The sequence below is a fragment of the Hippoglossus stenolepis genome, chromosome 19 (assembly GCF_022539355.2).
Source record: "Hippoglossus stenolepis isolate QCI-W04-F060 chromosome 19, HSTE1.2, whole genome shotgun sequence".
NCBI classification, from domain to species: Eukaryota; Metazoa; Chordata; class Actinopteri; order Pleuronectiformes; family Pleuronectidae; genus Hippoglossus; species Hippoglossus stenolepis.
Window position 1 is genome coordinate 16838089 of NC_061501.1, and position 24771 is coordinate 16862859.

The window sequence follows — 24771 nt, forward strand, 5'->3', positions numbered from 1 at the left end:
TTACTTAGAAGAGATAAATGCATAAAAAATCATTATTAAAACCAAACTCTCCTTTAGCTCAAGTCGAGGCCTGTGACGTCAGTGTTTTATCTTCCTGTCGCGCTGTGATTGATTCTCCCGTCTTCATACTTACGGGACAGGTACATCAACAACAGCACGACAGCACTGCCTCCCTCACACTCATCTTGACGGATGGGTGGAAATATCCGCTGCTAACTGAGACTGTTTGTATCGTTCAATATGTCACATTTGATAAATTGCTCTCGATGTTATTTGTGCCACTGTGCAGCTCCCGCCAATTGGCCAATCGAATAACTACAAGATACCGTGGATGTTCCTTTCGGTGTAGTGAATGTGATTGTTACAAAAAGGTCTCCCTCGTTTCCAGAGTAAAAAAAAATAGAATATGTGAACCTCAACTTTGAAACTGAGGAAGACTATCATCTCGGTTCTAGAAAGGTCAAAGCTGAGTTCGGGCTTTCTTACCTCGTCCAGCACTTCTAAGGTGGCGAGGTCTTCCACCTCGTCCGGGTCACCCTGCGTCTTCATGTGGCTTCCTTTTTTAGTGTGGATGCGTTCATGCCTGCAACTCACAGGATGCACAACCAAGCCACTTCATAAGCAGCGTGTGTAATGTGATAATTCATCCTGCTTCAAATTCAGTGCATGCAGAGCACAAAATGGTGCAGCTCACATTCCGGCCAATGTTATTTGCTTGGGCAAAGAACAAATCTCTTCAAACAAATTCTAAATAACTTAAACATACAGATCTAAATGTAAATATAACACTTTATAGCATGAATGTTAAATCAGTAAGAAGGTCACTCAGCACTCCATCCTCTCTTGGCCTCGGGATACATGAAATAAACCTGCTCACTGCTCATGGTAGCGTTGATAGTAATATTCCACGCTCAAGTAAAAACAGGCTCCAGTGAAAACAAAATGTTGCAAAAGTATCTTGGGAGTTTCACTGCGAACATGTGAAAATTGAATCTGATGGAAGAATATCTATAACATCTATTCATATCGAAATATGACTCGCATTCATTCTGGACTCCCTCGTGAGCGCCCCCTACATGAGAGTTGAACCTCAGTACCCATACAACATAAAACACAAACAAAATGACGCAGAAACAAGACAATTCCAACAATGGCAGCATGCAAACAGCAGTGAACTATTCAGTCAACTGGGAGTACATGTGCCATCACTACTACAACAAGAGTCATCATCTACTCCTAATGTGACATAAAGGTCATATATGCATGTGTTACCTGTCATTACTGTCTGTGCTTCTGTTTGTCTTTCCGTGATGGCTTGAACGACAGAAATAGGATTAACATTTCACGACTGTATGGATGAGCTGGGCCAACATTTGAACTGGTGTGCAGCCTGCACGTGTCAAGTGAAGCTGGGGCGGGATTGAGCTGTCTTTCCTGTGAGGGCGGCAGGGCTCGTAAAGTCTCTAGCAGAGGGGGGTAATTTGGATTATACTGCCTGCTAAAGTTAAGCTGCAGTTTAGGAAAGAAGAGCCACTGACGAGGAGGTTGGCAGAGTCTCTTTTGGCAGTTGAACACTTCACAGGACTCGAGTATCACGAGTGTGCTGCTCGACAGGTAGCACGACTGCCGCAGTGTCACAGGTATTTGTAGAAATGTGAGATATCTGAAAGGAAACAACGCATGAAATACGGACTGTACCTTGTTTTTTCAATGCTTCCTATTTGTTGGTTGAGATCAATGAGTTCAATCAATTGTTTCTGCAGAATTCTCTCTCTGCCCAGAATCTGTTTGATGAACACGTGCTGCAGCAGGTCGAGCACATTTGGTCTCAGCTCAAAATCCTTAATCAGACATCTGAGGAAGAGACAGTAGAGGAATGCAATGCATGTCTTTTATATTCAAAGCATCTGGTTGTGTATTATCAGTGGAAAAAGCTGTATTTATTATTCCGAGGCATCACAAACCCACTGGCACCCGCACTCACTTGCAGATGAAGTCATTAAAGTTGTCTGACCAGAGCTCCGGCTGGTGGAGGGTAGGCGGAGGATTTCTGTTTAAGGAAGGAATGGAAAAGATAAATTGAATGATAAGATGAGATGGGATTCAGCGGAGCAGGGCCGGGGGGGAACAAAAGGCTGAGTGGAACGACGGAAGTGAAATCTGAACACGGCAACAATTCGTCTCCAAAACACACGTCCACTGATGTTTCTGCAGCAGCAACAACAAACAGCAATTTCACTTTTGCGGCCGGGTGGTGTCGATACGGCTGAAAAGTCAATATCAATGGATCAGGTGCAGTTTTGACCAGATCTTATAAGTTTTAAGGTTTGTAAATACACCATCGATTCAAACAGACGTGTTGTTTAGGGGGTCACCAGTAACGAGGCGTCACAGCCTGCGAACAACGGAGCTAATTTGTTTTAGGGTTTCTGGCCGGGAAAGTCAATTCTGCCTGTTAATGAACCGGGTCGGCTCTGAAAGCAATAAATAGTTCTAATGAAAAGTTCATAAATCTCCTTTTTTATCACACAACAAATAAAGACGGCAAATGCATCAGATATTTGCTGCGGTTGTTTAACCGCTTTTCTTATCTGGAAGACAAACAGGAGGCAAAGAGTCACCAAACCTGAGATAGTTAACCTTTTATTTCTTTAAATGTTGTGACTCACTTTGTCCAATCATGAGATCAGTTTGTACAACATGCGAGTCAAAGGCAAATCTTCTCTGTTGCACATAATAAAGGATCAGAGCAGTTTTAATCTTTAACCTGCTGGAGATTGTGATTCTTTGGCTTCACTACAGTTCAGATTGACATAACACCAGAAACATCTATTCAAAGAAAATGCTAACACTCACTAATCCAGCTAATAAAGATCATGTTTTATGGGCACTGCATCAGAGAGCTGTGTTGGATTATTGTAAATCACCATGTCAAGAATATTTTTAATCTCATGAGAACACAATAAACACAAAGTAGAGACCTGGGTCAAAACAACAGTTTCTATTTTTCAACTTAAGAACCTCTGGGTACATGGCAGGAGCACGACTGTGGTAACAAATGAATCATGAGGAGCACATGTGCTGCAGGAACAATAGGATATTATACTGGATTGAATTTCTCTATATGATCCTGTTTCAGGTTTATAACAACTGTATCTGGATGTTGAAAACTTAAAAAAAACATAAATATGAGGTGTTTTTTCTCCTTGATGATCTTTTTCTATTTATTTGGCCTAAATTAAATCAGACGAGGTGTGGGCCGGTCGATGCTTTCAGCGTTCTGCTGATGCTTTCTCCTTCTTTCCTCGACTGCCTGACGACCTGAACCCAGAGCGTGAACAGAGAGGGCCTGCAGCTCTGGCTGCAGCAGTCACATCGATTCTGGGAAGGCGGCGTGACGGCTCCCGTGGAGCACGACCCCGAGAACAAACACACACGACAGCCATGACACAGCTGTCTGTGTGTGTTTGTGCGTGCATGTGAGGCGCGCTCCGTGCCGTGATGGACAAAGTGCTGTGCCGTTAAGATGACAGTGTCGGTAAGTGCTTGTGCGGCTCTCATACTGGAATCCGGAGAAGATAAACAATTTACATTTCACCTTCACAGAACGCTCAGACGAGAAAAAGGTGGCCGGGCTCTGAGCCCCCCCCACACACACGCACACACACACACAGGACGGATGGGAACAGAGACAGGAGGGGGAGTAGTTTAGGGATTAGCCTCCATGAGCAGAAAAAAGCTATTTGAAATGAAAAGACTGTACTTTGTCTGTTTATATAGAAAAGCAAATCGCTGGGTTTGGGGGCAGGAGATGTTTTTTCTGGATCGCAGCTCGAGCACGATGCATTATCCTGTTTTTACATTGCTCTCTATAGGAGGGATGTAATGAACATCCCCTCTGCTGATGAAGAAAGGGTTGTGTCTCTAAAGCTTTGTATTTTATCAAGAAATTGATTGATGATTGATTGATGTACAGCTGCGATGGAGGCTCACCTGGGTATCTTGAAAAGAGCTCTCATTGGATGGAGTTCCGAGAGGGGCGGGTCTCCATCTCCCAGCTCGATGCCGGTGATGCCCAGCGACCAAACATCACAACGAGCATCGTAGGTCGAGTCCAGCTGCTGCTCACAGGCTATCACCTGGAGCACAAATGGGTACAAACAGAAAATTACAAAGACGGCTACACAGATGGTATTAATATTTATCTTGTTTGTATGTTTAAAATTCCCCGTGCAAAAGCTGGAACTAGTTATCAACCAACATCCATCGACCCATTTGCCCTCAATGGCTTCACAAGTTATCACATCAAATCTTTATTGAACAAACAGAATTAACACAATGTCTATTTCATTTCACACAAAGCCAACGGAAGATTAGAACATGAGATGAAAGCTGTGATGTCCTGTTATACAGTGAATTGTTCAGGATTTGTTCGATACAAGAGCTAAAGTTGGGAAGTTTGGGGCAAAAGAGTCAATATTTGTATATTGTCATGTATTAATATTGGATTATGTTATTTCTTACACACACACACACACACACACACACACACACACACACACACACACACACACACACTCTCTCTCTCTCAAACACACGCTCAATCATCAGTGTCCTCAGGGCAACATGGTACCAATCGACAACATGAATCATCTCTGAGTGGGTGGCATGCGCACACGTAACCACACACACACACACACACACACACACACAATCACTTCTATTGTCAAATGTCTAAAATCAATATGAATTGTATAACCAATTCCCAATAGCCATGTAGTTGTGTACAAAGTGTAGACATGTAGAGAAATCATTATCAAAAAGACATCCTGAAATACACAAAGACACATTTTCATAGACAAACAAGAAAAAGTCCTTCTGTATTCTGTCATATCTCTGCACAACAAAAATGCTAAATCAGTCCTCAAGACGACTTTAAATTTGCTCGTTTCACCCAAATACACAAGTATAGAAAGTGTTCTAGCCCAAATTATCAATGTGTAACCATTAAACACAGCTCTTATATATGACGCAAACTTACCCCACACCTGAAAGTTACATAACCAAATCTCCTTTAGTAAGAAAACTAATAATCCAAAACTGTGGAAGGTCTCCTCCTGAAGAATCTCTTTGAAAAGTCATGAAAAACGTATTTTCTCCAGTTAACTAACTAATACTGCAGATCCTTGTTTTACACCCCTGACGTGAAAAAGCCCTGCAACCAAACACTGTCCACAACAAGCTACGTCCTTTCTTACAGCTCGGTCCATGAGCATCTTATACAAATGAGATTAAAATACTAGTATCCAGGACACGTCATGCAGTGTTTATTCTAATGCTCAGTTTGCACAGCATGCAAAACTCATGTAAAAATGTTGATTTTGATTGTGATCGTCATTTAAAACTATCGAAGGTGCAATGGTTACAAAGTGAGGCTGTGTAGAGGAGTGTAAGGCTCCTCAGGTTTTACTCCTGGTTCATTGTGATCAGTGCAGACGGGCGATTATGGGATGCCCCCACGTGTTGAGGTTTATTCTGAGGTGTTGTGGTGTCAGTTTAATGAAATATAAATTACGTGGATCTGTTTCTACAGCAGCAGTTGTTGAACCTCCTTCACATTTGGCTGTTTCACTATAGGTTCAGATGTATACGTGTAGATATACTGATATCTGTGAGCAATTTGGTAGCAGATACAAATAAACATCTGGATCCAGCTGATTTAGATGTGGTTTAATAGAGGTGTGATTCTTTTTTTTTTACACCTTCACAGGAACTGGACTGAACTTTCAACACTCTCGCCAAATAACCTCCAATCAAGAGCAATAACCTCGAACCTCCGCTCGCTTTATTCTGCACCTTTATACAACACCTGAAAAGTCACATTAACCTCCCATAAAAACCGAGATGGGACTTTCCTGAGGACGGTTTCTCGTGCACTTCAGACGGTGGATGTGCAGCGAGCCGTGATTAGATCGCAGATGAATGACCGAGGCTGCCCATTCCATTTTTTTTCTCCAACATTGCATTTGACAGTGTTATCTCTTTGATGATTATTAACTGTGGCCCCCGTCGGGATCTGCTGCGGGGCTAATGTGGTGGAAAGGGAACAGGCAGCGGGAGCGTTTATAGGCCGGTTTTTACTTTACCTCAGGTGCCATCCAGAAGGGAGTTCCAACGGAGGTGTTCCTCCTCAGACGGGTGTTTGTCAGCTGGGCCGAGACACCTGCAGGGACGGAGGAGACATTTTAGCCTCTCGCTCTGGAATCTCAATAACTTCATTGACATACTTTGAGTTTTTCTTGCTTCTCAAAGTGATGATGTGTGAAAAGGGAAACAGTAGGTTCTAGGGTCTCCTATGAGCACTGATGGAGCTGTCGCTATAGTGACAAGGAGAGAAAACAAAACACAGACACCCAAGCTGCGCCGCCTTTTTTCCTCCTTTCATCCAAATGATAGATTGCTTTGAATTACAAATTCTTGTGTGACTCACAGGTGATTTTAACCATGCAGACATTTCAAGAACAAGATTTGAATACAGTTTGACTGTAAGCAGGCTGCGGCAGCTGGAGACGACAATTCTCTCTCTCGCTCTCCGAACAAGATATCCTGTGATTTATTGGTTTATATTAGAATTATCTGCATAAAGAACCAGAGGGACAAAAGTCATGTTATGACAGTCGAGTCAGAGGTAGATTAATTCAGCATAAATGGGACTGCAGAGGAAAAGAGTGTGTCCTCCAGTGTGTGTGTTAGTTAAAGCCTGACAACGAACATGCTGACCCACAATCGTGACTTCAGTCCAGTCCAGACAAATCAGTGTTACGCCACGCGGTCATGTGTCCCGGGGCGGCTTCTGCAGAGGCAGCCGACCACGACAGAAGCAGAGCCTCCGGACAGAAGTGGCTGCTGACAAACAAAAGGTGATCGGCTGGTGCACAGCGTGCCGCTGCACAGGGTCTTTATCTGGCACATTATGTTTATGGATTACGGTCGTACAGTTGGTGCAATATGTTAAATTGTGTTTCAGTAGATAAAAGCTGAGAGGAAATGAAGAGATCATTTGTGGAGCTGCACCAACAACATATTTCTGCATTTATTTGACTGTAAGCAACTGTTTCTCTCACAAGCTCATTCTGTTCGTGTTTTGTTTTTTTCGTCGATGCCGTCGGTACAGTACATAACGTGAGGATTCTCTGATGGTTACAGTCAGGGCTGGAGAGAAATGCCAGGATGAGCAATGCAGAGGAAAACCGTTGTGTGGCCAAACATCTAAAGGGATTAGAATCATGTGCAGGAGGGGATGTGCGTGTGTGTGTGCGCGCACACACACACACACACACTAGCGAGAACAAACCCACAGTCTTACTTGGACGCAGCCACATGCACGACAAAGAAACATGAAACCCACGGTGATCTGATAAAACACACGTCTGCGATAATATATGTATATATAATTCACATATATGAGGTTTATCAATGTGTCGGGATAAAGGAACATAAAGAGCCGCTTATTAAAGCTCTCACAGTCCCTCTCTTTCCACTACATTAACCCCGAGTGGAGCCTGGTGGGCCACACTTAATAATCATCACAGAGATAACGCTGTCAATTACAATATTCATGAGGGACCCGTGAGCGAACAGCCCCCCCCCTCCATTCTTCCACTGCTCTTTTTTGGGTCCATCTCTTTGCTGTTTCTATGTTTCTCCGCCGGTGATGAGTCACTGCGGGGGTTTGATCTCCTCAGCTGCTCGGTGTGGCGTGTGCCCCTCCGCATGAAAAACCATTGATGTCAGCGTGACGCAGCGCCTGGGTCACTCTGCAAGCTCTTACACATTTTTATTTCTTGTACTCGTAATGTATTTATATCTACACTGCTGCTATCTTTGCTTTTTTTGATGACATCCTGGTACAAATTTGGACAGACAGTAATGATAAAGACTAACAGACAAGAAAAACTCAATTTTAGAGTAATTTTTGTGCGATAATACTGGAGTCGACATCTTATCTGCTCGGTTTGCTGCCACCTTCATTTTAGGAGAATGACAAGATGTTTACTCAGTGTCACTGTCACAGTGACTTTCTTTTCTTGCAAAACTCAAATATGTGAAACAAAACTGAATCTGCGGCCGCGCAAGCATGGTGCTCTTAGCTAAAAGCTAAGTTCAGCCTCATAGATAAAGAGGAGAGCGATGACAGCTCCCTAACAGTAAAGCCAAAATCTCCATTTTGCATTTTTGACGTCATTTGTTTTCTAACTTCAGATCTTTGCTGATGATGAACACTTTACCTCTTTTAAAACTGGCGCAGTATAGGAGGACAAGGCTCCTCTGGAGGTAAAGGTTGGCCCTTCTCCATATTACCTACTTCACATTCACATGTTAAGTGATTCCATTAGTTCCTCCTCCTCCTCCCTCTGTAAAAGCTGTGCACTTCTGTGCTTCATGGTTGGGAAAAGGCTTTTAAGAGAAGCCCACAATTAGCAGAATAAATACAAACCTACGCACGTGTTGAGTGGGGATTTTATTTGTAATGAAAACAGGCAGCTGCTTTTTTTTCAGCCCCTGAGGAAAACTGGGGTGAGTCATCCCCTGGAAATAGTCACAACCACTTTGCCTTCGATCCAGGAACTATGGTGTGCCACAGCGAAAGCTTCATTTGGTTAAGAAAAGCCAAAAGCAAATCAGGGCAAATGCAGAGTGAATAGCAACAATATCTAATAAGCTGTGTGCTACATAATGGAAAAGATAGGGTGTAATGGAAAAAGTATAACCTTGTTGGGTTGTGTAAATGTTGCCCGACCTCAAGGAAACTAATTAGCGGCACAATTTATTTGGCAAGCGGCTGAAGGTAATGTGTTTGACCCTCTTCTGTTAAATAGAGCCAAACATGGTTTTCACTGATTGGATGAGGATGGTACAAAAAAAGCCAGAGGGGGTTAATGTTTGTCTTTGGCAAAACGATTCCTGTCGTGATGCTTTTGCAGTTTTGTTTCTTAAACTGTAAAAGTGACTGAGCTACGGCAGAGTAAAGACCTGCGGCTGGACAAAGAGCTGTTCATCTGTTTATTCAGTTCAATTAAATTGTGTAGCGCGAAATCACAACATACTGTACATATTAAAATCCGAGAGAGAAACCCAACAGTTCCCACAACGAGCGAGCACTCCAGCAACTGTGGAGAGAAATCAGTCCCTCTCTCCCTCCGCCATCTGCCTCGACCAGTTGGGCCGAGCTAATGAGGAAGAGAGGAGAGGCGGGTGGAAAAGTTTCAAAGAAGTCAAAGTGAGATGAAGCTTGACGCAGAACCCGGAACCGGAGAATCATTGATGTTGTCATGATCAGCAACGTCACTTTCATTTAGCCTCCGCTGCTACGAAAGCTAATTAACATTGGGCCTTTAACAACACAGATGTCAAGTGTGAAGCCGATAAGTTCCATGGAGGAGTTTACGACTGATACTGCAGCCAGCCACCAGGGGGCGATCGAGACGCTTTGGCTTCACTATCGGGGCGCCATCTTTATACAGTCTATGAACGAGATGCGTTACGTACCAAAATCCACAAGTTTGACCCCTGCGTGCGTCGTCAGCAGGATGTTGTTGCCCTTGACGTCGCGGTGAATGGTCTTGTTGACGTGCAGGTGCTGGAGACCCTGTGGACAAGAAGGAGTCAACAGTTAACACCTGCCTGCAGAAATGATCCACTCTCTGTTGAAGCGATTAATTCAAGGAGCTGGGGGTCGTTCTGCTCAACTCGCCATTGTCCCCCCCCCCCCTTCTGGCAAAAAGCCAGATTTACCATGAGGGCCTCGTGCAGGATGTAGGCAATAATGGCTTCGTCCATTCTGTCCCCTCTCCTCAGCATGCCTTTGGCCAGATCCGTCACCGAGCCGCCATTGCAAAGCTGCGAAAAAACAAAGAGGAGGACAATGAGCGAAAAACCTCAGCATGAGTCAGCACTTATAGCTCAGTTTATACAATCTGCTGAAATCTGGGACATCTTAGATGCGCAGAGCTCCACAGGATGAAGATGTATTGATGGTGAGATTTCACAGTGAGAAAAGAGACGCTCAGAGTAATTCTGTCGATCTTCAGCGGCTTATCTTTCTCAGGCAGCTTAGTGGGAGGTGGAAACGGTGCCCGTGGAGAGAATGTACAGTTTGTGAGGAGGTTTTAATCTGCGCTGTGATGACAGGGGTAAATATTAAAGATGCACAAACCATCAAAGCAACTGCATCCTCTTATGTTTTCAGGTTTGCACCATAAATTACACACACTTTTTTAAAGCCAAACGTTTCATAACAGAGACACAACACATTCAGGTAAAAATCAGCATTTCCACTTCACACAGCAAGAAACATTTCATTCTTTGTGTTTTCTGGCGGCAGACTGCATTTAGATACGGACTCCACCATCAACGGCATCAATAGCGGTCCCTCCTGGAAAATTGCAGAAAATTACCCAGTAGGTTGCCACGGCAACACAAATAACCAGTAATTTGGGCCTTTCTTCGGGAGATGCCACAGCTATAGGGGGGGAAAAACCATTCAGATGCCAGTCACGGCAAAAGAAAGGGTGGAAGTGAACAGAAATTGTAGATTCTGCACATGAGTGCTGTTTGTAAACACGCATGCATCCATCTTTTCCCATGTCAACATCTTTAGACGATCAAAAAACATTTTGTTCAAGGCAGGAATATTTCCATCATAACTCCTGATGTGCTATAATTACACTAATTCCCCACACTTGTATAATGAAAGCTTAATTAGGCAACAGACGCGCAGTGGAGGATGAGAATCGCTCCCCTGCGGCGAGTTTACTAAAGAAAATGTGCAGCACATATCAGAAAAGGGTCAAAAATAAATAACTTCATACGACTGTAACGTTTTTCAACCCGTTTAAAATGACAGAGCGCAGCACGAGGCGCCATAATGCGATATTTATTTTCCCAGGGAGGTTAGCGGAGACAGGATGTTTACTCACTCTGTGCTTGTATGGTTTTGAAGAATCACACGACATAATGGCACTGGATAGAAAATGAGTGTTGTCTCAGCGCAGGACGGACGGATTCTCGTGCAATCCAGCCGAGACTAAATGTGCTGAGTGGAAACAGACAGAATATTCTTGCTCCTGAGCTCAAATCACCAAACAGGGAGCCGTTCTGTCACCATGCTATTATCCCCCCCCGCACACGGCTGGATTGCCTCTGCACATACTTTGTGTTTCTGTGGCACTGAGCTAAACAGCAGGAAGCTGGAAGAAGCCACTTCCTGAAGGATCCAGTTAAGACCTTAAAGATAGAACAAGACACTGAGGTGAGTGGATGTTCGAGACTTAATGACACTTGGTGGAAGGATGGGACCTGGGCCAAGAAACAACCCGATACATTTTACATCAGGTCTGGAGAAAGGGACGAATCATCCAGGGATGATATTATGACTATATATGATATCTGCGTATTTTTTCTCTCTGTAGTATTTTTGTGATCATTTGACGTCTCTTTGGTTTCCAACAACAAACACTAACAGTCACTTTACACTCTGTCCCAGGGGCCCCGTGACCACTTTGTCCCCTGGTTTCCTGCCTGGACGGCCTTCTCACTTCATCCTTCTCTTAAAGCTGAGAGTGAAGCAAGTGCTGTGACCTTGAACAAGCAGCGTCATGAGCCACGTGTCTGTTTTCTATCTGCCGATCAATCCACCTCTCCATCAGGAGCCCCGAGTGCTGCTGCCGGATGGATGGCGTGTATCTCAGCTGCCACACGGGGAGTTTAATCACTCCTCCTCCCTGCTACCAGACGTGCAGTCAAACCGCAGTTAAGCAGAGAATACCGCCGAGGCCTCCGCAGACGAGCCGAGCCTGACGTCAGTTCACATCTCTGCTGCCATATCACCTGTCATCATTAAATTACACAGGGCAGACGGACAAATCCATATTAATGAGAGGTGCCGTGCCCTAGATTTAACTGAGCTAAACGTTCACCTTCGCCACAGAGCACACGTCCAGAAAGTGATGAGAGACGTGGACATTCATTATTTCAGATGACGACTCAAACCTCTGCAGGATGGAGATGATGCATGAAACTTCAGACCTGGTTAGAGTTTATGGATTAAACCAGATTTTCTGAACTTTTTACAGAAAGAAGAACTAAAATAGTTTATATCTAGTAGTTGTTATAGTTGTTATATCTGTCATAAAATAAGTAAAAATAACTTATAAGTGTAACATTTATGTGAAGATCCACATCTTTCAAGTGCATCTTGCGTGTGGACATTCTGAATTATTCATTTTCACAGAATAAACTGAATACATGGAACACTGAGCGGCATGTTCTCCAATACAAATGAGGTCAGGTGCTTGTTTAGTCATGTAAATGAAAGTAGTTGATCAAAGACGAGGAAAAGAAGTGGATGAAACAAATGCAAAGATGAAACAAAACACACACACACACACACGACAATGACGGCCTTTAAAATACGCAGGTGCTGACTTTGTACATCTTTTCTTGAAAAGTAGTTTTTATTTACTGCCAGATTAGTTGCATCCACAACAGTGAACGTGTGTGTGTGTGTGTGTGTGTGTGTGTGTGTGTGTGTGTGTGTGTGTGTGTGTGTGTGTGTGTGTGTGTGTGTGTGTGTGTGTGTGTGTGTGTGTGTGTGTGTGTGTGTGTGTGTGTGTGTGTGTGAGACATGCTGGATCCTCTCCAGAGAGAAGCGCTCATTGTGACTGTGGCCTTATCGTTTACAGGAGCATAATAGCCGAGGTGTCTGCTTTCCGGCGGTGTGTTTATTGAAAAGTCCGAACAAGGAATAGCATTTTAAACCTCATTGTCGATTAATGACTGCAGAGGTCAGGACGAGTCGGGACGCAGACGAGCACGGGGGCGGTTTATTTTTGACTTTCAGCAGGAGTCCATCAAAGAGAGAGGACGAAGCAAAGGGTTAAAAAGTGAAGAAGCTTTGTTTGGATGGAAATATTTACGCAAATATATCTGTCAATCTCCAGATCAATGTACAAAATTGCAAATTGGTTCGTCTTTGGTTTATTCTTTACTTGCTCTCAGATGCAAAGACCTTCAGGCTCTTGTCTTGTTGTGCGACATGTTTGCACGTGCATTAGAAGTAGAAATACTACGAGTTAAAACCAGTAAACAATCTAAATTCAAAGTAAAAAAGCAATATGAGCACAAAATAAGGCAATTTCGCATTGAGACATAGTGACTTTCTATCTTTGCATAATGTAAGATGAGATTCATCCCTGAAGGTTAAACTAACACTGGCCTTCATTTAACAAGAGTCTGTGGCTGGAGCACGGGAGCTCACAATTGAAACCGTGCATCTAAATAATGTTTTCATCTCCAATTAGAGGATAAAAGTCCCCCCCCATCATCGCTACCTTTGATGTATTTTGAAGCTCTGGGAGGAGACATTAAGGCTTCATTCAGGCAGCATCCGCTATCATGAAGGAGCAAAACTACAGAGGCAAAGCCAAAAGCAGGCGGAGTCCAATGAGCGGCGAACAAAGTGGAGGATGCAATTTGTGTGAATTCTGTTCCTGCAGTCAGCGCAGGGCAGAGAAAAAAGGCTCCTCTCAGCAGAACTAAAGGAAGGAAAATTGCAGTAACCATGGTGAACGACCTCCTCGCTCGTCCTCCAGCTTTCCTGTCTCTTCACTGCTAAAGCGTGCATCTACCTCGGAGCCCCACAAACACACACTTCAGCCCCACAAACACACACTTCAGCCCCACAAAGCCACTCGCTAAACTGTTGGGGGGCTATTCCAGCCTCGGGATTAGCCACAGGATTTGGACTGCAGGCTGCATATTTTTGCATGGGAAATTTTGAGAAGAGGAAAGAGGGAGGGAACAAAGTAGCTGAGTAAACTCCACAAAGTCCAGATTTGAATTTTAGAATTTGAGTCCTGACGTTGAAAAAGAGCTAAAAGAGCTAAAAAAAGTGTCACTGCCGTGCAAAACAAGATCATAACCACATAAAGGTCTCTGTTCTCCTGTGAGGCAGATTAATTGCTCAGCATCTTAGACGGCACTCGATATCCGAGCGAAGTCACTGCAGGGTCCTCTGCAAAGGTCAGGAGGAAGGGCAGCGATGAAAAGTGAAGGAAACACAAGCTGCGGAGCTGAAAACCATCTAGTGGGTTAACATAACACTGCCGCTGCTGATGCAAAGTCCAGTGAGCTTGGATTACAGAAATATGGACACGGTGTTCTAGCTCTGCTGCACCCGAGAGTGGAAAAGGGAACGAGTGGAGTGAAGTGCTGTTGAGACCCGAAGACAAAACGTACTAAGTGCACTGCAGGTTGGAGAATAGGATATATTTAAATGGTAAAGTGGAATTAAAGGATGAGCATGAAGGGAAATCTCAACTCCACAGAAAATAGAAATGTTCACAACATATTTCAATCTGGACTAAAGTGGTGGACAAACTGAGAAACTGACTAATATTTCCATCCCTAGATCCATGACAAAAAAATGCCACATTACATTTTATTTTTAAAAAAACACTCAAAAGACTTTGTGGACACATTTTTATCAAATGTCTCCAGGTTTGCTGACCACGTTTATCAGACGTCTCCAGGTTTGTGTTTCTCTGTATCAGAGCACGAACACACAGTACATGGCAGCCTCCATCGTGTTGGATCCCACAAACACCTCCATTGACCTCCACTACATGTTTCTCTGGGACTTGACATTTCCAAAGGGCTACAGCAGAAATGAAATATTACAGATGAAGAACTCGGGACCTCGAGGCATGTGGCCTTTCCTTTCCCCCCCCTAAGATGTACAGAAAGCCGCAGCAGCACCAAGGTCCCCTTGAACTTTTACATTACACATCACACCTGTCACCACTGCTCCGGGAGCAGGTTCAAGAAAGCAGTCAAACGCAGAGCACCACCTTAAGCATAGCAAATTGAATGGTTAAAAAAATGTGTACCACCAGGTTTAAACAATATTCTCTTGCTTTCAGATTATTTACGTCAATGATGCTAACTGGCCTGTGACCAAATCCCTCAGATGGCCTATGAATAAACTCCTAGACTGCTCATTGCAGCTTAAAGTGTAACATAATCCCGGGCCAGATTTGGTCACCGCTGCATATACGTACCTGGCGAGACACGAGGTGTGAAGATCAATGTGACCTTTAATCTGCATTTGTGTCTGCACGACACCACCGTGGTATAGAGACTATTTAAGTTGTCAGTCATTGTATATGGGTTGTAACCAATGACAGATGTGGGTTAAATAAAGATGGACGACCTGTCTCCACTTCCTCCCACGATAAAAAAGTGAAGCCAAAATATCTTGGATATAGATTAATGTCACTTTTGGGGCGGCTGTTATGTCGTCCATCTTTATTTTTCCATCATTGGCTGCAACAAGCACACAGAGCAAATGTATTTATTCAAGTATAACAAGTACTCTCACCTCCAGCACGAGCCACAACTGATCTCCACATTTCTTATCCTTCTTGTAGTACATCCCAAAAAACTTGACGACATTGGTGTGGTCGGACAAAGCTTTGAGGATGTTGTACTCTGCTTCTATCTCCTCATCAATATCCTGCAACACAAGAAACACGGATCAGTTCAAATGAGAAGACAGACACTTGGTTTTTAAATAAAATAATGTTTACCGATCACATTTCATTCATCTGAAGGATTAGAAATATAGACGCTAGATGCAAATCCAGGGAAGCTGTTTCCACAGGCTTGGAGTCCTTCTGCTTAGCTGAGATCCATATTGAACATTTTACCCAAATTTGTGTTTGTTTTTTTACAAAATTGGCAAATAAGTGTTTTAAATGAAGCGTTTTCTTGTTGCTGCTCCGTAGGTCAGTAAGAAAACTCCCCCTCTTTGTCAGTGTGGGCGATGAGAGCAAATCCAGACTCCTCTTAATTACTGCAATTATGAGTCACTCTTTCTCTGTATGTTGCAGCCACACTGTATTTAAAACAGGACTAAACTACATGGATGTGTTGCTAAATTTAATCTACAGGGCAATGAATGTATCCTGCACTGATATAGTACATTATAATAGAGGATTATTATTTATTTCACAAATTATCCATTTAGGGTTAATTGATTTTATTAGTAAGGAACATGCAGGGCTTTTGGTATGGTTTTTAAATCCATAAAGCTGGAACTATGCAATACTGCAATACAGTACATAAACATATATTCATACTGGATATCCAGATGTAAAACTTACATGGATGGGATCTAGTATCTTCACCGCTGCTTTACTTCCATCTATTTTGTTGAGGACCTTGTAGACTTTTCCGTACGTCCCCTTCCCGATGGTCTCGATGATTTCCCAGGTGTCAGTGGGATCTGGAAAGTTGTCAAAGACGATGGATTTCCCTGATTGTGGAAACATCTTCAGGAGAGATCTCCTGCAGAGGGAAAAGCACAAAGAGCAAGAGGTCAGGATTCAAACCAACAACCCTCTTGTTGATACTGGAACTGGTATCTTAATGTTTAACACACGTGAAACTGCAGTTTTCATTCCAGTTTTGTGCATTTTAACTATAATCATGCTTGTTATAGTGTAAACAGACGAGTACTGACACACTAGTTTGTCTTGGAACTGAAGTAAAAGCTCATCGACACTAAACCAGAGAATAATTCAGTGGTAGCTGAATAGTTGGGGCTCAAAGTTTGTGGCTAAAACAACACCAGCAGCTGTGAGGTGTTAGAATATGGAACAAATTAAAATTCAGGCTGGATTAAAGCTTGTATCAGGGTCAGTGGTTAAAATCCTTAAACCATTTTGCCTCTGTCAGTGTAGAAATGCAGGCGATAAACATCTGCTTTCATCCGTCTGCACTTGACAGACTTGCAGTTTTATTTGCTGTATCTCGTTCAGTGGTGACAGAGTCAATTTAAATTTCAGCTTTGAGCTCAGTAAGTGAGATAGAGTCCTGACAGAGTTGAGATGTTGGATACTGAACAAACAATTAACTCTCGTACGTAGTTTCAAATCATTAATCAATTAATTAATGCCTCTGATGTTGGATTAATGAACTTCATTAACAACAAATGTACCTCGACACTGGATACAGAATAAATATATTAATTATTTAAGTGTTTTTTTTTTTTTACTTGAATTGAATCATCGTGGAAAAAAGGTTTATTTCTCAGGGTTAATTAAACAGCTTATTTATCACTGATGATATTTATAGTAAATACATTTAAGCAGAGGCTGTTTTAATGATCACAGCAGTCGATCATCATGGGTTTTCCATAATTTCATAGTTTAGGGTTTGACATTTAAAACTAGAACATTATTTTCAACACTGATACTAAATTGGGATTTTTAATCACATTTACATACAATTTCTAAAATTGCTATCCGAGAACTGTCAACTGCAAAATTGAGTGTTATTAAAATCGGTATTAATCCCCATTGATGTCTGTTATCTGTTTCTGTCTCTAACCTCAGAGAGGGGTGTGTGTCTCCTACTTTCACAGCCAATCAAAGCAGAGTCTCAATTTTCAGGCTGCTGTACATCCAAAAAGAAAAGAAATACAGAAATACACATTATCAACTGCAGGAATAAAAAGAAGAGGATTAATATCTTTGCATAGAAACGTGCAAAAGAAAGTTAGTCAACTAGATGGTCCCCTTTTTAAAGGAAACACACAAACACAGCATTGATAAATCCTTGTGGACAGATTGTCGTCACAGTTCTGTTTTCAAAACCACAATCAAAGCAGAATAAATCAAATCAAACTTACATCGTTCTCTAAAAACAAGCGTGGGACATTTTTGAAAAATGATTAATCCATTTCTGTGCGAAAGGTTGGCGTGGAGGCAGCGGCAGGGTTAGCCCGGCCTGGCCGAGAGTGTGACCCACAGAGGAGGAGCTAATGCCGGCTAATCTCACGAGCAATTCCCCTGCACCAGGGCTGCCATTGGAACCCATTACTAAGTGGTAGGGCATACGGTGGGATTAGCAGGAATTAGGCACTGTTGCAGCATGAGCCTTTCCCCATATAGACGCCAATTCATACACAAAGGAAAGCTGGTTAGAGGCCCTGAGCAGCTACAGAGGGACATTCCTCTTTTTATTATCAGTGGTCACTTTATTTATGCTCAGGGAGGATCGCGACCGGGTTTCCTATCAGATCTGCTCCCCTGCTTTTATTTTATCTCAACTGGTGATGATCATTATGATGATTTCAATCAGTTGGACTGAGTCATTGTGAAGAAAATGTCTCCAGATCCTGATAAACCTGACGAACACGGACATTACTGTGCAGAGATTTAATCTGTCGCTGCCCGGGCAGAGCAATTAGACTCCCATACATGCATCCACGTGTCGCTCATTGTGTTTGCCTGATGTACAGCGGCCCAGTAACCTGCAGACATCTTCAATAAAACATCATCTGCCTCTGAATGTGACGACATGAACAAGCTGTGACACATGAGACAGGAGGGAGAAACCTAAGGACTCACACTGGACACCTCCAACAGGAGCACAGGCTGCAGGGAAATGACCCCTTAGACACTGTGTGTGTGTCTGTGTGTGTGTGTGTGTGTGTGTGTGTGTGTGTGTGTGTGTGTGTGTGTGTGTGTGTGTGTGTGTGTGTGTGTGTGTGTGTGTGTGTGTGTGTGTGTGTGTGTGTGTGTGTGTGTGTGTGTTACCTAACCTCGTGTATCCTCGAGCACTGGCTGGCTGTCACTTTATGTTAGCTGTATAGGGATGTGGCATTAACCACAGTCTGTGTACAAGTGCACACAACAATGATCAGTGTGATGTATGTAGAACTGTGTGTACAGATGCACTACTGTGATTTTCAAAGAAACAAATAACAAAAAGTTGTAAATTATACATTACTTACGTTGGTATCTGGATAAATGGATGAATTACAGTCCCGACTCTTTTATCGGAGTCATGTCTGAGCAGAGGTTTGGCCGCTCGGGGGAAATATCCATCTGGCAAACAGCGGACACCGAGGCAGACTTATCTGTGACGCTGTGGGTTCCAGTTTCGGCTTAACCTTGGCACGGGAAGACTGCCGGGCTACAAGCGAAGGTGATCAGCCTCACTGAGCCTGGACACGTGGAAGTCAAAAGGCACAATACTTTCACTTAGAGCCTGACCAATGCATCAGTGCAGCGTGATAGGATCAGATATATTGGTGTTTATATTTGCCAAACCAATAGAAACATGTTTATTTTACAGATTTACAGAAAAGTTGTATATTTGTTTACTTTTTCTTTTACACAATGTATGTTCATTATATGTAGTTGTATTTATGTTGTCTTATTTATTTAAAATATCAAGCTGTGATTACATTTATTTGTCATAAAGGCTTGAAAATTAAATCTTGGGAGTCATTGCCAATGTTTTTAATGTATATATGTATATATATATATATATATATCCCTCAAAATATTGGTAGTTTTTTACTGTCTAATACCAGAACTGGAACTTCGCCCCAAAACTTCCTTATACTTCAGACTGTATTTTCACTAAGAGCACATTCATTTTGTTAAAGAATACTGAGAGCAAAACCAGAATTGATCCTTAAAGTTTTTACCAACATACAAAAAAGCTATAAATATCACTACAGCTTAATGTTAATAACATAAATCAGAAAAGCATAAGACGTGATCATAAAACGTGACTAAAAATCCTTTGACCAAAATCTGTTTCCTTTGACCAAAGGAAACTACATTTGGAAACAAACTTAACTTACAAAGTTTGCTGAATCATAACAACTGAAACTATTTCAATATTTCTACTGACCTTTCATGATGATGAGAGGGAACGAAGCAGCAAAGAGACGCATGTAGTCTATGGTAAGGAAACAGCATAGATTTACACACATGCACACACACACACACATCCTGCATGCACAGGTAAACACACACACACTCACACATGGCCCTGATGCACAGAGCCACTCCCCAAGTTTGCAAATGAGAACCCAAATGAAGAAGCCGTGTTTACATTTTGTCTGAGGAAGCAAATAAAAGATGAACACATCCAAACAGTCCTGCGTGTTTCGAGTTGTTAGCGTGAGCAGCTTATTTAGTGACACAAACAAGCCAAGAGTCATTATCATACTTACTCTTTCTTCAGTGCATTTACATGATATCACATGTGGATGATTGCATGAGAAGGAAAGACTCTAAGGATGCTGCTCCTGTGTGGCCCGGCCTCCTCGGCTATGTATTATACATCAGGAATGGGGAACACAATAGTGCGGAGCATACTAAAGTTATTAGGTTCATGTAATCAGTTTAAGTAATTAGCTTTAACACCAGGTCGTCCAGTCGCCAACAGCCGATGAGACTGATAGTGTCATAAATTAGCCTGGGAGAAGACGAGCTAACAACGGGGGCCAGTGCGTGGTCGACGGCGAGGAGCGAGTCGGGTGTAACCGGCCATGACTGCACCCGGGTGCTCTCAGCATCGTTTAGCAGTGTCCCATTACACAGACGCTGCTGGGGAGAGAGGCGCCGTGGGGCCGAGCCAGAGCCGGACTGAGAGTTCACTGCACCGACTGATGGTGTCTGAAAACCTGCCTCTGTTTGAGAAAATGGCTGAAAACGTCAGGAGTAACTGATGAGTTTCATCAGAATCAATTTTAATGGTTTATGGTACAAAACGAATGAAGAGAACATTGCATTTTTTTAAAGCAGTATAATACCACCGTCTGTCATTCTTATCAAGTGAAATACAAAATTCAATCAGCGACTTATTAAAATGAATTATTTTAGGTAATTCAGGCTAATTTAGGCTTTGACATTGGTTTTAATGGTGAGGAAACATTATTAGAGCAACATTCGCAGTTGGAAAATATCCATCTTCTTAAGAAGTTAGGTCCATTACGCTAATGACCTCTTAACACGTAAAGCTGAAGATTTGAGCGCTTCTTAGAAAGTCAGAATCTCTTGACCCATTTTTAAACCTGTCGTACTTTAACAAAGACCAAGCAGGTGAAAAGCAAATGGAAGAAAAAACTTGTTTGTCGTCTTCTGTTCGTCTTCTGTTAACAGATTCATTTTGAGAGATTCTCCCGCTACGTTAATGAATTGCTGATAATTGACATGTCATGTGTTTACATCACGATAACACCCTTTGATTTGACGATGCTCTCCGCGCTTTGAAACGTTGCACGATTACGTCCTTTAGCAAACTCCTCGTGTGACGGAGGAGTGAGATTTCACGCGGCTGTGACTTACACTGTAAATTATTGATTCCGCTCAAACCGTCAGAAACTAATTGCTGCTGCGGTGAAGCTATTAACTGATCACACAGATGAGCAGATGGCAGCGTGATTGTTTTCCTCCCAACACTCAGAGGCGTGTATCAATCAATCAGAGAGAGAGAGAGAGAAACTCTCACCCAACACGAGATCAACATCGGTGTATTCAACTAATTATTATTGCTCCGAATTCAATTAAACAAAAGAAACAGTTTGTAGTATTAGAATCGATGTAGTTGAAGGATTTCTTGTTTCAGAAGGGGAACTGCAGATCCAGTGTTTTTGTCAGTAATAAATCTTGGGGCCCGGTGATGTCTCTGTGATACTGTGAGTCCTCGCTATACGTCATCCCCCCCGCGATGGTGACCTCCACGCCCCCCCCGTCTGGGAGGGTCCCCTCGACCGTGGGTGTGATCAACCATGTGGCTCCCTCGTGCACGTCCTCCAGGCTTGGACGACTGCAGCAAACCAACCTCATTTCCTGCTCCATTGCTTTACAAATGACTCCTGCAGGCTGAACCAAAACCGGGGCGGGAGATGCACCGATGGCCATAATAGCCGTATGATTAGAGTGGGCCACGCTCCAGCTCAGGCTGCAGACCAGACACACTTCCAGGCCTTCAGACCAGTGGAAAGACGGTGATGGAGAATAAATAAGCAGTGATGAATGATGTTGGATCTATGTAGTAAATCAAGGGATATCTCTTTATGCTTTATTCTTTAAATTTCATCCATGTTGCCTTTGGACAATGAAATCATCCACTGCTGAACTTTGTGGTAACTGTTTATCAAATATAAATAACGTGCTAAGCTAAGCATGTTAGCATGATGCTGTTAGCTACCATTAGCATGCCACTGTACCTAAAACCTTTGTCTCATTTTCATGCCGTTTGTTCGACTGATCTTTGGCCACTAGGGGTCTCTCAATCAAATCAATAACAAAGATAGTTTGATGACGTCGTGAAGCAGCGTGAAAGTTGTTGTTTTTCCTTTGTCGTACGTCATTAGCCCTGAAAGTTACTGCAGAGATGAGCAAAACAACGGGAAAAGTGGATACAACACAATTAAAAAGGCGACTAAAATGAAACATCCTGCTACCTTGAATAAAACTGTGGATTCCTCTGGAAACACTTGGAAACACGCCAACAAATCATATAACATCTGTCTCGTTGTTTTTAGACATTTTAATTAGGAATTGTTACATATTATATTTGGATTGTACATATCATGGTTTTGAAAGAACTTCCAAATGAACAAAACTCTGCTTCTGTTTGAGAGATTGGATGAAAGCACACGTGCGGCACACAGTCAAATGTGTGACGTCTCACATAAGCAGCTAATGGGCTTAATTTTGTGACAGGTAGCCTACATTCTGCTCCGCCGCGGATCAGCCGCCGGTCTCAACTCTGTGACTGACACTGTACTGACGGGATATCTCATCTTATGAAGACGGCTGCCTGGTCGAATAATCCGTCACACACACTGAACGCAACTGCTCAGCTTTCCCAGTTTCATTTTTGGCTCATGTGCCTGTTTCAGTTCCTCTTAAACAAGCTGCCATTGCACCCAAATAATCCAAATAGTTATTTTGTTGTACGTCCAAAGCTACTTGACACAATGAAATATGAAATTAGATTTAGTAAGGTTTGATAAAATGTCTTACCTGAAATTAAAGAAGCTGTTTTCAGACATGTTTTCACACTGACTCCGCCGACAGATCGTTTGGGAAACGCTGGGACTCAGAACAGTATAAAGGCTTGAGAGCAATTATGTTGTTGAAAATGAAGTGGCACTAGAATGACAAGCAAGTCCTTTAGCTTTGTCTCCTGCAGCCCACTCATTAATGTCACAACTTCAGTCAGCTCGTAACATTTTCACTGTCTGTTATCTTATTTTTTCATGTACTAATTCTCGTTTCATTTCAGAATTCAGCCACTCCCCCTCGTTCCCACGGATCCCAGTACCTGCCCCACCCCCAGACTCACCTGCTTTCCATCAGTCATTAGTCACCCAGTATATATACCGGCTCATTTCCTCTGTTCCCTGCCAGATCGTCCAGTGTGTTTTCTCCTAGCTTTCCAGCGTTATCCCGTGTTTCACTCTTCTGCCTGATCTCTGCTCTGACCTGCCTTTTGGACCCTGGATTGCCTTTTGCCTGCTCCTTATCAGATCTGTTTGATATCTCTGCTCTGACCTGCCTTTTGGACCCTGGATTCCCGATTGCCTGCTCCCTATCAGATTAGTTTGATATCACTGACTATCTGCCTGGTTTTTGACCTCTGCTCGTCCAATAAACCAGAACTCTTGTCTATTCCCATAACTGCTCAAGATGTCATGCTTCTGGGTTCACGTCTGCCATTTTGCGCACCCTGACAATTAAACTCCGTCTGCATTTTACCGCCAATATGTCTGCGTTGTGTCACAAGTGAATTATCTTGATTTTTACAGAGAAATAATCTACATTAAACTTGGTTTAAACCACTTCTTGCCAGAGGGTAGAGGCATCACATCTTGGTCTAAACCTGCACAAAATGCTAAATAAATACAAAAATCTATTTTGCACAGAAAAAATATAAATAAATTATCAATAAACGCCCTTTTTCTAGTTGAATTACAGCTCCTCCTGCAAACGAGCCGTTTTAGAAGGAGCATAAATATTTGCATGACTTCCTGATCCTTCGGTGACTCGCTGGCCTGAAGGACGAGCAACAGTTCATGAAGGTTGATCGATTGATGGGGTTATTGACTATCACAGTCTCTCACTCTTTGTGTGTTTGTGCACATGTTGGAATCGATATCTCACCTCTGACACCACCAGCGCTGCACCACCCTGCTGTTTCCTGCCTGACCATTACATGGTTATTTGAATTTATGTTTTATTTTCCTTGTTGCACCTTGAAACCTTCACCTTTGAGATCACGTGCATAAACCAGTGTATTCAGACTCCAAACTTGATTCAAACGCCTTTTTCCCATATCCCCATATCTTATACAATACTGCTAAAACAATTAATTTACAATAATTACCACAATATCCTATTATCCTCCTCCTCCCCTGCACTAATCACGTGGTGATACTGGACGTCGCTGAGGGGAATAATGGAGGCAATCAGGAGAAATCAGAGATCACTTCAAGGAGATTCAAGGAGGGACACTCTGATTGTTGGTGTCACCGCGATGCAGATCGCTGGACAGCTGACGGGGGTCTGCGGTCGACTCCGTCTGTGAAGCCTGATTGAATAAGGCTTCTGATGAGGCCATTGTGGCCATAGGAACGTGGTGTGAATGCCTGACAGGCCCACGGCTGCCGCGAATGACCGGCTGCCATTGTCGCAAACCACCGGGCCGTGAGTTCCCCAGCTGTGGTGCAGAGCATATCATGAGCCACTTAAATGAGTAGTGGGATTGTGCAGTTGATAGAAAGATCATTGGGATGTTAATGGCATCATATACATGCATGAAGCTCCACTTTGGCTCAAGCTGACGTGTTTGTGGTCAGGCTTTGTTAGAACAACATAAGATCGTAGCGTTTCCTTT

At 42.9% G+C, this 24771-nt stretch overlaps 1 protein-coding gene across 10 annotated transcripts in view; it reads right to left on the minus strand.

Moving 5' to 3' along the window:
• myo3a (myosin IIIA) overlaps window positions 1–19000 on the minus strand; it is a 38475-nt gene extending 19475 nt beyond the window's left edge. For 3 of the 10 annotated variants that reach the window (XM_035143234.2, XM_035143232.2, XM_035143227.2), the window contains exons 1-11: window positions 17753–17867; window positions 16224–16407; window positions 15440–15574; window positions 9796–9900; window positions 9550–9649; window positions 6147–6223; window positions 3994–4139; window positions 1985–2050; window positions 1699–1854; window positions 1273–1314; window positions 487–589 (exon numbers count right to left, since the gene is read on the minus strand). In XM_035143234.2, coding sequence (XP_034999125.2) covers window positions 487–589; window positions 1273–1314; window positions 1699–1854; window positions 1985–2050; window positions 3994–4139; window positions 6147–6223; window positions 9550–9649; window positions 9796–9900; window positions 15440–15574; window positions 16224–16407; window positions 17753–17754 — 1116 coding nt within the window. In that variant the 5' untranslated portion in view covers window positions 17755–17867. Of the gene's footprint in view, window positions 1–486; window positions 590–1272; window positions 1315–1538; window positions 1646–1698; window positions 1855–1984; window positions 2051–3993; window positions 4140–6146; window positions 6224–9549; window positions 9650–9795; window positions 9901–15439; window positions 15575–16223; window positions 16408–17451; window positions 17518–17752; window positions 17894–18859 lie in introns of those variants that run through there. The other 7 variants (XM_035143233.2, XM_035143228.2, XM_035143230.2 and 4 more) reach the window with 6 other exon arrangements.
• Between the last annotated feature and the right edge of the window lie 5771 nt (window positions 19001–24771).